General features: G+C 52.6%; 3 protein-coding genes across 4 annotated transcripts; 2 read left to right on the forward strand and 1 right to left on the reverse strand.

The window, feature by feature from the left end:
• The first annotated feature begins 189 nt into the window (after positions 1 to 189).
• LOC120952772 (mucin-12) lies at positions 190 to 8,201 on the forward strand. Of its 2 annotated transcripts, XM_040372259.2 has the most exons (9): positions 190 to 373; positions 434 to 502; positions 586 to 927; positions 996 to 4,281; positions 4,361 to 4,564; positions 4,633 to 4,969; positions 5,050 to 5,264; positions 5,345 to 5,475; positions 5,548 to 8,201. In XM_040372259.2, exons 2-9 carry the CDS (start codon positions 485 to 487, stop codon positions 8,020 to 8,022), a joined length of 7,008 nt encoding a protein of 2,335 aa, XP_040228193.2. In that variant the 5' UTR covers positions 190 to 373; positions 434 to 484; the 3' UTR covers positions 8,023 to 8,201. The 2 variants fall into 2 exon arrangements, with proteins under 2 accessions (XP_040228193.2, XP_049462581.1); XM_049606624.1 differs by having other exon boundaries at positions 190 to 502.
• On the reverse strand, positions 8,189 to 10,039 carry LOC120952776 (dolichol kinase). The gene is made up of 5 exons (XM_040372269.2): positions 9,930 to 10,039; positions 9,346 to 9,844; positions 8,900 to 9,289; positions 8,563 to 8,839; positions 8,189 to 8,493 (listed from the first exon to the last, which is right to left on the reverse strand). The coding sequence occupies exons 1-5, from the start codon at positions 9,950 to 9,952 to the stop codon at positions 8,270 to 8,272; spliced, it is 1,413 nt and encodes a 470-aa protein (XP_040228203.2). The 5' UTR covers positions 9,953 to 10,039; the 3' UTR covers positions 8,189 to 8,269.
• A 185-nt stretch (positions 10,040 to 10,224) lies between these two features.
• On the forward strand, positions 10,225 to 13,245 carry LOC120953238 (ribosomal RNA processing protein 1 homolog). The gene is made up of 4 exons (XM_040373014.2): positions 10,225 to 10,307; positions 10,394 to 10,782; positions 10,853 to 11,079; positions 11,161 to 13,245. The coding sequence occupies exons 2-4, from the start codon at positions 10,575 to 10,577 to the stop codon at positions 12,988 to 12,990; spliced, it is 2,265 nt and encodes a 754-aa protein (XP_040228948.2). The 5' UTR covers positions 10,225 to 10,307; positions 10,394 to 10,574; the 3' UTR covers positions 12,991 to 13,245.
• The last annotated feature ends 121 nt before the right edge of the window (positions 13,246 to 13,366 follow it).

Here is a 13,366-nt window from a genome sequence, read left to right on the forward strand (position 1 = left end):
TAGTGGTTGGTGCCGTTTTTGAAGGTCATGTATCAACCTCGAAAAGGTCGCCATCAAGAGCAAAATAATGCTCACGTACTGCGCTAAAAAATGGCAACAATGCCTTCTACCTTCTGTTTTAGACAATAAATTAAACGGGTGTTTTTTTTTCTCTCTCTCTCTCTTTTTGCATTCATACCTTAAGCATCTTCGATAACAATTGCTGTCCTATCGCTTGTTGATGCAATCAGGAATGCACACACACGTACATACACACACACCCTTTAGAATGCTGCAGTTGCATCGATTGACTTTTCTGACGTCTCACATAATGGTTGAAGCTTATAAACAAAAGTGTGGTAGAAGATTTGCATCTCGTATCGCTACAAAAATGGTCAGTATTCCATAAAAAAAAAGTTATTTTCAGTCCTCACGCTGTGTGGCAATCGTCTAGTTTAAGCTCCAAAGTGTAAACAAACCACAGTGTAGATAAAGTTAGCGCGAGATGGCAGCGGAAGACAAGGTAAGTTGATGTGCATCGTCCGAAGCGTAGCAGCAGTGGCTGTGATCCGTTTCTACCTCTGTGTTTCCCCCACCCCTCAATAGCCATACATGCATAGCGAGGTTCAACGTCACTGGGAAATGTATCCAAACCGATTATCTTCCGGAGTCGATGGCCCATTACCCGCCGCCAGTGTACCGTCCGATTCGCGCTCAGCAGCAACGACTCCAAACGGTTCCGGCATGGCATCAGCATCCGCTTCCCAAACGACCGGACCGAACCCAGCCGCAACAGCAAGAACCTATGAGCAGGTGTACCAAGATATGCTGGAACAGAATTTCCGCAATCGGATTGTGCAGATGGATCCATCACGTTCCGTATCGCCAAAGACCGTACCATCTACAACCGCCTCAGAACCGACTCCATCATCGTCCTCCAGCAAAAAGGTGAGCGAATCATAGACGATAAAGGTTTGGCTCGCCCAGCTTGATAAAACATTTGGTGTACTTTTCAGGACGAATACATAACGACGGTTTACAATATAACGCCACGCGAGCTGCCGGCCACGCCAATGCCTCATATGACACCGTGCGGAGCAATACTTCTCAACGGCATAGGGCTCTCGGATGGAACGAAACGCTCGAATGTGGTACCTGTCATAATACCAGCTAGCAAACCGGCCCTGGAAACCGCAACGCAGCAGCAAACTCAGCAATCGAGCGCTTACCCGAAACAGTTGCACACGTTAGCGATTCTGTCGCCTGAGGCAAACAGTGGCAACACGCCCATCGGGTCGACCAATCCAGCAGCGATTTTGCTACAACAACAGACAACTGACCATGCAAAAACGCAGCAAGAAATCTACAAACGCATACAGCTGCAGCAGAAGCCGCGATATGATCCCAATATGATGCTTGCCATAATTAAGCCGAAGGTAAAGCCACCTGCCCCGCCGCACGTGTACGGTGCGCCCGATGTCGGCCCTACGACGCTACAGCAACAGCACCCACCACCGAAACAGTACAGCCCCAGGCTGGGACGCACCGGCCATCGGATTCTGTCCGCCAGTGAGAAGGTTACTGTAGAGTACATTAACGAACCGCCGCCCGCTCACAGCTTTCCTATGGAGGCACCGAGCGCAACGTTTACGCAAACGACAAGCACCGCCCCAAGCGTTACCTCCAATCTGGTACCCAAAGGACAGAGCCAGATTGAGGCGCTCAACTTGGACACGAAGCATGACAGCGGTAGCGGTGGCAATTTGGTTAAGGTGGTTCCTGTTCCCGCTTTTCCCGCCAACACATCCATCAGCAGTCCGGAGTTAAATCGGACAATTGCCCACGATAGTCCGAGCACCGAGGAAAGCCTTCGAGCAGCTACGTCCAGCATCACGTCAGCTGCGTCCAGTATGAAGCAAAGCTTAAAGGAAAGTCCTGTTGCAGCTGCAACCATCAGCAGCACGCGGGCACCGCTAAAGCAGTCAGCAACGAAGGAACGTTCACTGGCAACCACGAATCAAAGCTTAAAAGAATGTCTTGCTGGGACTGCATACCCGGGCTCGCGGAATCTGCTCAAACAGCCTACTTCCTCTATAAATCCGGCCACTAAGGAAAAACTTCTTGCCAGCCTTAGTGGCATTAAAAAAGAACCACAAAAACAATCACCTGGCCTTACGAAAGCGAACGCGAAGGAAAGTGGTCTTGCTACGGCATCTACCAGCAGCACACTGGATTCGCCCACACAAGCAGGCAGCATTGCGAAGCCAGCCTTAAAAGAATGTCTTTTTGGAGCATCATTATCCAGCGCACAGGAATCGATTAATCAACCCGCAGTCGTAACGCATCCGAAGACGAAGGCGAGTCCTCTTGAAGCATCAACCAGCACGCAGGGATCGATTAATCAGCCCGCAGTCGTTATGCATCCGAAGATGAAGGAAAGTCTTCGTAGAGCATCATTATCCTGCGCACCGGAGCCGCTTAAACAATCCGCTGTCGGTATGAATCTGAAGACGAAAGAAATTCTTCCTGGAGGAGCTACATCAACCAGCGCATTGGAACTGCTTCAACAACCCGCTGTGGCTATGGATACGAAGACAAAAGAAAGTCCTCTTGAAGCATCATTATCCAGCGCACCGGAACCGCCTAAACTATCCACTGTCGATATGAATCCGAAGTCGAAGGCGAGTCCTCTTGAAGCATCAACAAGCACGCAGGCATCGATTATTCAGCTCGCAGTCGTAATGCATCCGAAGATGAAGGAAAGTCTTCTTGGAGCATCACTACCCAGCGCACAGGAATCGATTAATCAGCCCGCAGTCGTAATGCTTCCGAAGACAAAGGAAAGTCCTCTAGGAGCTACATCAACCAGCGCATTGGAACTGCTAAAACAACCTGCTGTCGGTATGGATCGAAAGACTAAAGAAAGCCCTCTTGGAGCATCATTATCCAGCGCGCAGGAATCGATTATTAAGCCCGCAGTCGTAATGCATCCGAAGATGAAGGAAAGTCTTCTTGGAGCATCACTACCCAGCACACAGGAATCGATTAATCAGCCCGCAGTCGTAATGCTTCCGAAGACAAAGGAAAGTCCTCTAGGAGCTACATCAACCAGCGCATTGGAACTGCTAAAACAACCTGCAGTCGGTATGGATCGGAAGACAAAAGAAAGTCCTCTTGGAGCATCATTATCCAGCGCACAGGAATCGATTGCTCAGCCCGCAGTCGTAATGCATCCGAAGATGAAGGAAAGTCTTCTTGGAGCATCACTACCCAGCACACAGGAATCGATTAATCAGCCCGCAGTCGTAATGCTTCCGAAGACAAAGGAAAGTCCTCTAGGAGCTACATCAACCAGCGCATTGGAACTGCTAAAACAACCTGCAGTCGGTATGGATCGGAAGACAAAAGAAAGTCCTCTTGGAGCATCATTATCCAGCGCACAGGAATCGATTGCTCAGCCCGCAGTCGTAATGCATCCGAAGACGAAGGCGAGTCCTCTTGAAGCATCAACCAGCACGCAGGAATCGATTACTCAGTCCGCAGTCGAAATGCATCCGAAGATGAAGGAATGTCTTCTTGGAGCATCACTACCCAGCGCACAGGAATCGATTAATCAGCCCGCAGTCGTAATGCTTCCGAAGAAGAAGGCAAGTCCTCTGGGAGCTACATCGTCCAGTGCCCCGGAACCGCTTAAACAATCTGCCGTCGGTATGAATCCCAAGACGAAGGAAATTCTTCCAGGAGGAGCTGCTTTAACCAGCGCACCGAAACACCTTAAACCATTCGCTGTCGGTATGAATCCCAAGACGAAAGAAATTCTTTCTGGAGGTGCTACATTAACCAGCGCAACGGGACTGCTTATGCAATCCGCTGTCTATATGAATCGCAAGACAAAGGAAATTCTCCCTGGAGGTGCTACATTAACCAGCGCAACGGGACCGCTTATACAGCCCACTATCGCTATGAATCCGAAAACGAAGGAAAGTCTTCTTGCAACGACATCCACCACCAGTAGCCCGCGTGAATCGTTAAACCAACCCAACGCCATTGTTATAAAACCGAAAAAAAAGGAATGTCTTCCTGCCAGCGTAGCTACCACTACAAAGGAACAGTTAAAACCGGCAGGCTTTTTAAATCCAACCACCAAGGAAAGACTTCAGGCGACCCTTACCACCACCGCGCAGGAATCGCTAAACCAGCTAGCGACCGTTACGCGTCCGGGCACGGCAGCAAACGACACCAAGAAGAGAGTACAAAAAGTATCGGCAGTGCCATCGGCTTTCAATGCCAATCCAGCGTTATGTGAGTAAACGCACTGGAAACAATTGAACATTATTTTATTGTGCCTAATCAACAATCTGTCCCTTTTTCTTTCGTATAGGGGAGCAACTGCAAAAGTACAATTTGCAGCATCTGCTAGCGCAAGTAATGCTGCAAACAAACAAGGCCGCGGCGAGCGTTCAAACGCAAACGAATCAACCGCCGGAACGCATTCAGCCGAGCTCAGCGCATACGGTAGTACCTTCGGCAGCCAACAGCACACCGTTAGCAATGGCCACCCAAAGCTATCACCCGGCAAAGACAAGTGCGTATTTTCACCCCATTCAGCGGTAAAGCGAATGTTAATTTACAATAATGTTGTTTCCCCCCTAGTCACCCCAGCACAATCGCCGGCAACGTATGACCATCTGCAGCGGCCCTTCATTGCTTCGTCGCCCTCCACCATGACGAAGCTGGAGTACGAGCAGCTGCTGTACCAAAAAATCCAAGCCATGAAGCGGAAAAACCCACCGAAGGATACCGATCCGAACAAGCGGCGCCGATCGAACCCGCGACCGAAGCGCCCGACGGAAGCGTTCCTGCAGAACGGGCCCTGCTACAAGGTGGCCTCCCGGTTGCCCCGCTGCCGGGAGTGTGGCCGCTCTGCTGCGGTACGGTCGCGGAATGCATCCATCATCTTTTGTCGGTTTATTGCGTTCCGCAAGCTCAGGTACGTATGGGCGGGGCAAATGGAAGGGAGCTTTCAATCGTAATGCGAGCCGGGCTTTTCCATTATCTACATCTCTCCAGGTACAATGATTCGGGACAGCTGGAGGTGTACGGGTTTGCCGACCCGATTTGGGACGCGAAGGAGGCGGATACCAGCCTGTGGAGCTCCAATTTGCAGAAAGTGCCAGCCGATCTGTCGGTGGAGAAGTCCAAATTTCTGCTCGGCCAGGTGGGCTACAAGTTTTGCGAACTGTTCCACCAGGAGAAGGAAGCGTACTATGAGCACATGGCCGAAGGTAGGCAGTTTCGGTTCGGTTGGTGCTCATTAAGTTGGCCCGTTTCTTATGTTCCGTTTTTGCCACAAATTCCGCTTCAGATAAAACCATAGCCTGGAAGCAGGCGGTGCAGGGTGTGCGGGAGATGTGTGACGTTTGCCAGACGACGCTGTTCAATCACCATTGGGTCTGTTCAACGTGCGGGTTTGTCGTGTGCATCGACTGCTACAAGGTACCTAATAGAGAGCCATTCACATTGCGCTCCTTCAACCATTAACCACCCCATTCTTCTTCCTCGCTTTAGTGTCGCAAAAATGGTATTATAACGGCGGACTCGTCAGCCAAGGACAAGGACGCGAACGGCTGGTTGCTGTGCAGTGCCACCAAGGAACCGCACGACCAGACCCGACTGATGCTGACGCAAATCATCCCGAGCAAATGTCTGTACACGCTGGTCCGCCAGATGCACGGTATCTGTGCGCTGCTGGAAATCCCGCTCAACTGTGACTGTCCGCTAACGAGGGAACCGCCGCTGAGAAAGATAATGGATCAGCTGAAATTCATTTACCCGCTCATGCCGGATGAAGCTGGCGGGGCGCTTGAATTTACCGGTGGAGAGGTGTCCGTTACGATAAAGCAAATCGAGCAGATGACGATGGGTGGTAGCAATGGGAAAGTGGTGGACGGTTTGAAAAACGAAGAAAGCGATCCGTACGAATGTCGGATCGTGTTTATGCAGCAATATCGGGAGTGTCGGGAGCAGCAAAACGCGTGGCCATCATCGTGCAGCGGGCAGGAAGAGGCCAATGAGGCTGCCAAGGAAAAGCAAAGCTACAGCTTTGATGGTTTCGAGCGGGAGATTCATGCCGCCGGTGACCATTTCGATGAGCGGCTGTACAAGGCTACGGCCGTTTCGAAGGCACCGGTTAAGGCGGAACACGAACAGGATGGTGACAAAATGTTGACGGACAGCCCGGACGATGAGGGCGTTGTTCTGGGCACTAACAGCAATGAAAGTTTCGTTACGGAAAGTGAGACCGAACATCAGGGTGGTGGTGGTGGTGTGCCCAATGTGAAGCAAGAGCCAAACAGATTGGTAAACAATCGGACGTCCAACGGGAGTCAGGAGGGCTCAGGCAATGTGCCACTGAAGACGGAATGTGCTGTGCCCGCAGCTAATGGGAACGGGACGGCGAATGACAATGGCACCAAGGAGGTGCCCCAAACGCTTCCGGTACCTTACAGCGAGGAGGATCGGTTTAAACCGTCCCCTACGGTGGACGAAAAAACGGTCACCATGATCATCAAGCAGGTGGTGAAAACGGACAAGAGCATTTTCCCGCTCCTGCAGCCGCACATGGTGAGCACGCGGCACCAGCTGAACGATTTCGTCGAGTGTGTCAGCATACAGCGCGAGCGGGCGAAGCAGTTTGTGGCCGAGTTTCTCGACGAGTTTATCTTCCTGAAAGGACAAAACGGTAGCGACGATCTGGTGAACGACCGCGCGACCGTGGACTACAATCGCAGCATGAAGGAGGGAGCTGCCCGGTACCGCAACAAGAGCGAGCGTAGGATGAACCTCGTGCAGTCGAAAACGCTCTACCCGGACGTGGCCCACGATTGGCTCTGCAATGGGCGGCTGCTGCGGTTGCTCGACCCGCTCGACGTGCACAACTATCGCGTGTTCCACGAGCAGTGGGAACGGGGCCAGCCCGTGATGGTGTCGGCCGTCTCGAGCAAGATGAACATGGACCTGTGGCTGCCGGGCTCGTTCGGGCGCGACTTTGGCGACCAGGTGAACGATCTGATCAACTGCCTCAACGGCAAGATAGTGCGCGGCCATCCGATGCGCGTGTTTTGGGAGGGCTTCGAGGAGCTGAGCGAGCGGCTGCTGGACGAGCGCGAGCGGCCGATGATGCTGAAGCTGAAGGATTGGCCGCCCGGGGACGATTTTGCCGAAATGATGCCGACCCGGTTCTACGATCTCATGAAGTCGCTCCCGCTGGCCGAGTACACGCGGCGCGAGGGTCGCCTGAATTTGGCCAGCCGGCTGAGCAGCTTCTTCGTGCGGCCCGATCTCGGACCGAAGATGTACAGTGCGTACGGGTCGGCGCTGCATCCGACCAAGGGCACCACCAACCTGCACCTGGACATTTCCGACGCGGTCAACGTGATGGTGTACGTGGGCGTACCGCGGGACGTACCGAGCGCCCGGTACAACGAGAAGATCGTCGAGCTGATCGACTCGGAGGATTGCGACTATCTGACGCGCCAGCGGGTACGGGAGCGGAAGGAGCTGCCCGGGGCACTGTGGCACATCTATCACGCGCAGGACGCGGACAAGATACGCGCCCTGCTCAACCGGATCGAGCTGGAGCGGGGCGGCACGATCAAGCCGAACCACGACCCGATCCACGACCAGAAGTGGTACCTCGATCGCAACCTGCGCAAGCGGCTGCAGCAGGAGTACCACGTGGAGGGGTACGCGATCGTGCAGTGCGCCGGCGATGCCATATTCATACCGGCCGGTGCGCCCCACCAGGTGCGCAACCTGCACAACTGCATCAAGGTGGCGGAGGATTTCGTGTCGCCGGAGAACGTCTCCCACTGTCTGAAGCTGACGAACGAGTTCCGGCACCTGAGCGGGACGCACTCGAACCACGAGGACAAGCTGCAGATCAAGAACATCATCTACCACACGGTGAAGGATGCGGTCTCGTGCATAACGAACCCGCTGATCCGGATGGCTCGCGGGGAGGACGAACGATGGGCGAAATGAGTGGCGTAAAGTTCGGCGGATGTACACAAACGACTAATCACGAACGTTCCAGGGCCTAGGCATTGTGCGATACTACACTACACACTCAGCAATTACACGGAGCTAGCGGTAGAGTAGAGGTTTAGAGTATATCAATTTGGAAGAGATTAAAACTTTTAGACGATCATGCAATCCATGAACCCTCCCTTGTGTTTGTGTGTGTCTTATTAAAGGAAAATAATTTAATCAAGGCACCAGCGATCGATCGTCAGCAGGAGCTAACAAGTATCAGGTAGGTGACGAGCGGCAGCACCAAATTGTCGATCTGGTCCGTCCGCGACTCGACGAGAGCGTTCACTAGCACGGCAATGCCGGCGTACGCGGCCCGGCTAACCGTCAGCTGTATCACGCTCACGTGGTACAGTGCCCCGATGGCCAGCGCTTGCAGCAGTACCGAGGCAACCGTTCCTTCAACGGATTTATTCGTTCTAGCTGGGAAAGCAATAACCAAGCATTATTGACAGTGTCGGGCTGAGAGATACCCATCATCATCATCCTTACCATGCCACTTGTGCCGGCCGAAGTGGTATCCCGCCACACTGGCTGCCGTATCACCGATCCCGATCGATAGCACACCCGCCGAAAGGGTGAGCATTTGCAGTCCGCCCGAGTTGGTCAAGTCGCACGGTGCTGGATGGAGCCAGAATGGCAACGAGCATCCCACCAGCAGGTAGATCGGTGTAAGGGCAATCGCACCGGCATCCTTTTCGTCGATGAACAGCTGCACCGCCGTGTTCAGTACGCTTGCCACCGGTGCTAGCTGTATTAGGCGAGCCATCTGCAGCCGAACGGGTGATGAGAAAATCGTAAAGCAATCTAGTGTGGTGCTATACCTTACCTCTAGCACGATCAGTACGGCCAACATTAGCCCACTGGCAAGGTAGAGCAATCGGCACTGATACCAAAGCCCCGGTCCGTACACGAGAACGATGAGCAGGTGGAACACTTTCCGCGTGGCCGTTGTCGTGCGGCGGCCATAGTTGAACTGCCACATGACGAAAGACACCGTCAGCAGCAACAGTGCCAGATACATCCCAGTCGTGATCATCGTTTGTCCATCGGCTACGAGAAACAGTACCAACCGGGTAATGGCCGGCAGTTTGCCGATCGGACATAAAGCCACCAGAACGGTCGTTACGGCCAGTGCGAACCAAAAGGGAATGGTTTTGCGCAGCCATGTGCAGTAGTATGTTGCGCACGCGAGAAGAAAAATTCCCACCAAACCGATCTGAAAAGAAAAATTAAGAGTTAACACCGGTTTTACCACGAACCATCGCTGCTCACCTGCAGGATACAGTAGATCGTTTGCATTTCCGTGTACACGGCATCGGGTCGCAAAAGCGTTGCCAGCGGCAACTGCAGCAAAGCGCAGTAGGCAAACGCAACGAAACCTTGCACCACGACGCAAGCCTCCCCATAGCTGAAGCTCTTTGGTATCGTTCGAAGGACGGTGTGGTAAAGCTTATCGTACAGCGCGATTGGCAGCAGTGCGCTCACACCCCCGAATGCAACATTCTCCTTCAGGCACACTAAAAACAACCCCCAGCTGAGGGGGACAACAGCGGCCAGCGTGAGCAGAACCGCCTGCCGACGGTTCCATCGGGATTGCACGGTTCCGCGGATGACTAGTGACTGGAGCAGCAGTCCAAAGGTCACGATTACCGTGCGCTTGTAATCTCGTGGCAGGTGTTGGTCGTAGGCGCGCTGATAAGGTCGCCAAACGGTGGCCGCGTAGCAAGCTGGCACCAGCACGCAAAGCCACCATCCATCGCTGGCCCCGGGTCTGTTTGATAGTTCGCAAAGGATGGGACGGAACAAAAGGTAGAGTTTGTTGGGTTTTTTTTTGTCACATAATTCTTTACGCTTACCGTGTTTTGTATGATTTATTCATCCTCCGCTAAATAACCGAATAGGAAGCATATTTCAAAACAGTAACCAAAACAAACCCATCTGACAGTTCTACCCAATTAACAATTAGTGTGAAGGTCTCCGAACCGAATATCGAACTTTGAACAGGAAATTTAAAATGTTAAAAGACAGGTTTCATTAATTCAACATAAAATATCGATAAGTTAATTTAAAAGTATGTATAAAATCGTAAATATAGTCAAATTGAAACGTAATAGAAACACACAAAATACGATATTTTTTACGTCACATTTCGCGCACCGGGATTCGCAATGTCAGTTCAAGAAACGTCATCTGCTTATCATTTGCCTAGACCGTGTGCGATCCCACTGTGAAAGGTAGGCATGAAAATATCCTGCTCCTAACAAGGAACATAAATTTCCAACAAAAAGAACAGTAAGTGATCGAAAACCTTCTCCAAAAGCGTCCCTCCGCAATCAGCAGACCGTGTTGCACCGGGATCAAGTGTTTGCAACGATCCTTCCCCCCCGGGCTAGGGTTGTAGTCGTTCTGCACGCCGCCAAGAGGGGACCCTGCAGCGAACGCACGTGTTCACGCGTCAACAACGTCGCTAGCGCTGGTGCTTGGTGGTGCCAGGCCAAAGCATGGTAGTCAAAGAGGACACCGCGGACGCGGAAGGAACGTCGGCAATACCGATGATGGAGGACGACGGGAAGCCCGCCAGCAAACGGGCAATCATTGCGCAGGAGATCAAGTTCGCACGGACACTTGCCGGTAATGATGCTACGATGCGGCGCAGGGTGCTGAAGAATCTAAAGACCTGGCTAACCACACGCAGCCAGAGCACGTTCGGTAAGTATCCTGTTAGCGATCTCGGAAGAGTCGTGAGGAATTTAGCAACAATGATCCATTTCCGGCTCAGTTTTTAGCGATTTGGACTTTATGCGGCTCTGGAAGGGGCTGTTCTATTGTATGTGGATGTCGGACAAGCCGCTGGTGCAGGAGGAGCTGGCCGAGTCGCTCGGTTCGCTGGTGCGGTGCTTTGACCATGACGTTCCGGTAGCGATGCAGTTCTTCAAGGCGTTCCTCGTCACCATGGGCAACGAGTGGTTCGGTATTGACCGTTGGCGGTTAGACAAGTTCATGATGGTAAGCATACGGAACGGAACGGGTGCGCGATTCCTTCCCGAAGGGTGTTCACTAATCAACGCATCGCTTCTCGATTTGCAGCTGGTCCGACGGGTAACGCGGCAGGCCATGTTTGCGCTGCACGAAGCCGGCTGGCAGAAGGAGCACGTGGAGCGCTTCAAGCAAACGATCGACGAAACCATACTGAACCGCGACGTCGTCTCGTACGGGCTGATGAACCATTTCAACGATCTGTTCCTGAACGAGCTGGCCAAGGTGACGAACGGGGACATCCCGAAGGAGGCGGTAACGCAGATACTGGAGGTGTTCGTACAGGCGCTGCTCAAAACGGACGACGGCTCGGTGAGCGCTTCGATCAAGAAGAACATCTTCCACGCCCTGATGCAGCAGTCCGAGCTGGGGCAGGAGTTTCAGGAGAAGTTTGAAATGTGGAAAAGTCACAACTTTGTCACGGGCAACATTGAAAATGTAGATTTTGTGGTGGAAAACGAGGAGGAGGAGGGTGAAGAAGATGCGGATGGTGGAGAAGCAGCAGAGGAAGGTGAAGAGGAAACTCAGCAGTTAGAGGAAGGGGAGGAGGAGCAAACCGAAGCGGACGAAGCAGAGCGAGACGAGGATGGAGCGGAGGAAGAAAGGGTGCTAGATCCTCGTGCCGGCCGTGTGAGCGTGGACGTTCCCCAGATTGAGTTCGATCCGCAGGAAATCATCGAACTGTTCGAAACGTATCGCTACAAATCGTTCGTGAAGACGAAGGGCAAGAAGCGGGCGCTGCAGCTGGTGAAGCAGTTCAAAAAGTTCGCCGACGGTGTGTTCCCGATCGGCGTGAAGCGCATTCCGAGCATCAACCCAAAGGACTACCACGTGGACCTTGACGAGCAGGTGATGGAGCTGGAAAAGTATCGCTCCGACCTGGTCGGTGAGAAGCGGAAAAGCTTAAAGGAGCTGCGGAAGGAGCGCCGACACGCGAAAAAGCTGCTGCGCGAAAAACAGGAGGCAAAGGCAAAGGCGAAAGCGAAAGCCAATGCTGCTGCTGATGGTGATGATGATGATGATGATGAGGAAGGTGAGCATGCTTCCGGTGAAAATGGTGAAGCGGCAGATGAGCAAGACGGTGCACAGGAAGAACAGTCCGAAAACGTTGCAACCCCGGCAACGGAGAAGACTAAGAAAAAGCGACGAGTTAGGCCGACGAAAATGAACCCAGCGATGGCACGGAAACAGGCCAAGCTGGAGCTGCTGGAGCGGAAAAGGGAAGAAAAGATGAAACTGTTGAAGGAGCGGCTGAAGAAGAAAAAGAATAAAGCTCCGGCCGATGCAGAAACGGACGCCGTCCCACTGCTCGTGCCAATCGTGCAACCGGAGGTACCGGCGGAAGTTGCCAGCAGTAAAGCGAAGAAGCTTAAGCCAGCACCTGTACAAACGACGATCGAGGCGACAGCCGAGAGCGATGTAACAACACCCACAGCGAGCGGCAAAAAGAAGCAACAGGGCAAGGTCAAACCGACCGCACCAAAACCCGACAGCAAACCGTTCGAAACGAAGGACGAATGGTCGGAACCGCTGCAGGAGGGCGAGGAGGAGTATTTCATACCCGCGCGCAAAATGACACCGATTACCGCCAGGCTGGAAAAGCCACCGAAGGCAGCGGCAAAGGTAAACCTTGGCAAGCGGGTTGCGTCCGGAGCCGCGACAGACGATGGAGAGGAACCGGTTACGCCGGCCAGAAAGCGGGTTAAGATTGCGCTGAACAAAAACGTCGCCCAGGATCTGGTGGAGCACATCAAGCAGGTGAAAAGTTCGCCCCAGCTACCGTTCGACTCGGCCAAAAAGCCTTCCAAGAGCCTGCTCAAGCCGAACCTCATTCCCAGCCCGATCAATCCGTTCTACAAGAAAAAGTTTGGTCTGAAGTAAAATGCTTCATACTTACACACACCAGCCTCTCTCTCTCCCTCCCCTGCGTCCCGAGGATATCGCTTTTGTCGGGGGTGTCCTAAGGCGCAGCAGAGTGGAGGAGAGTGTACCGACATGCTTCACACGCTCATACTACCACAATTTGTAGAGGGTAACGATGTGAGTTTCTTTTTTAAATGCAATTAAGTGCGCTCTGTAATGATGTTCTAGTTGTGTAAAACTGTGCCCCAATAAAGTCCCGTGCTGTAAATGTAATTTCTATGTCAGTTTTACTCCATGAGCTTTCCAATGCAGCTCCAACACTGGTCACATTATTTTGGTTTTGGGTGGTGTTTTTGTTTTCCGAAGATATGTATTCGGATAACTTCTCAATCAT

This window comes from Anopheles coluzzii, chromosome 2 (assembly GCF_943734685.1).
Source record: "Anopheles coluzzii chromosome 2, AcolN3, whole genome shotgun sequence".
NCBI classification, from domain to species: Eukaryota; Metazoa; Arthropoda; class Insecta; order Diptera; family Culicidae; genus Anopheles; species Anopheles coluzzii.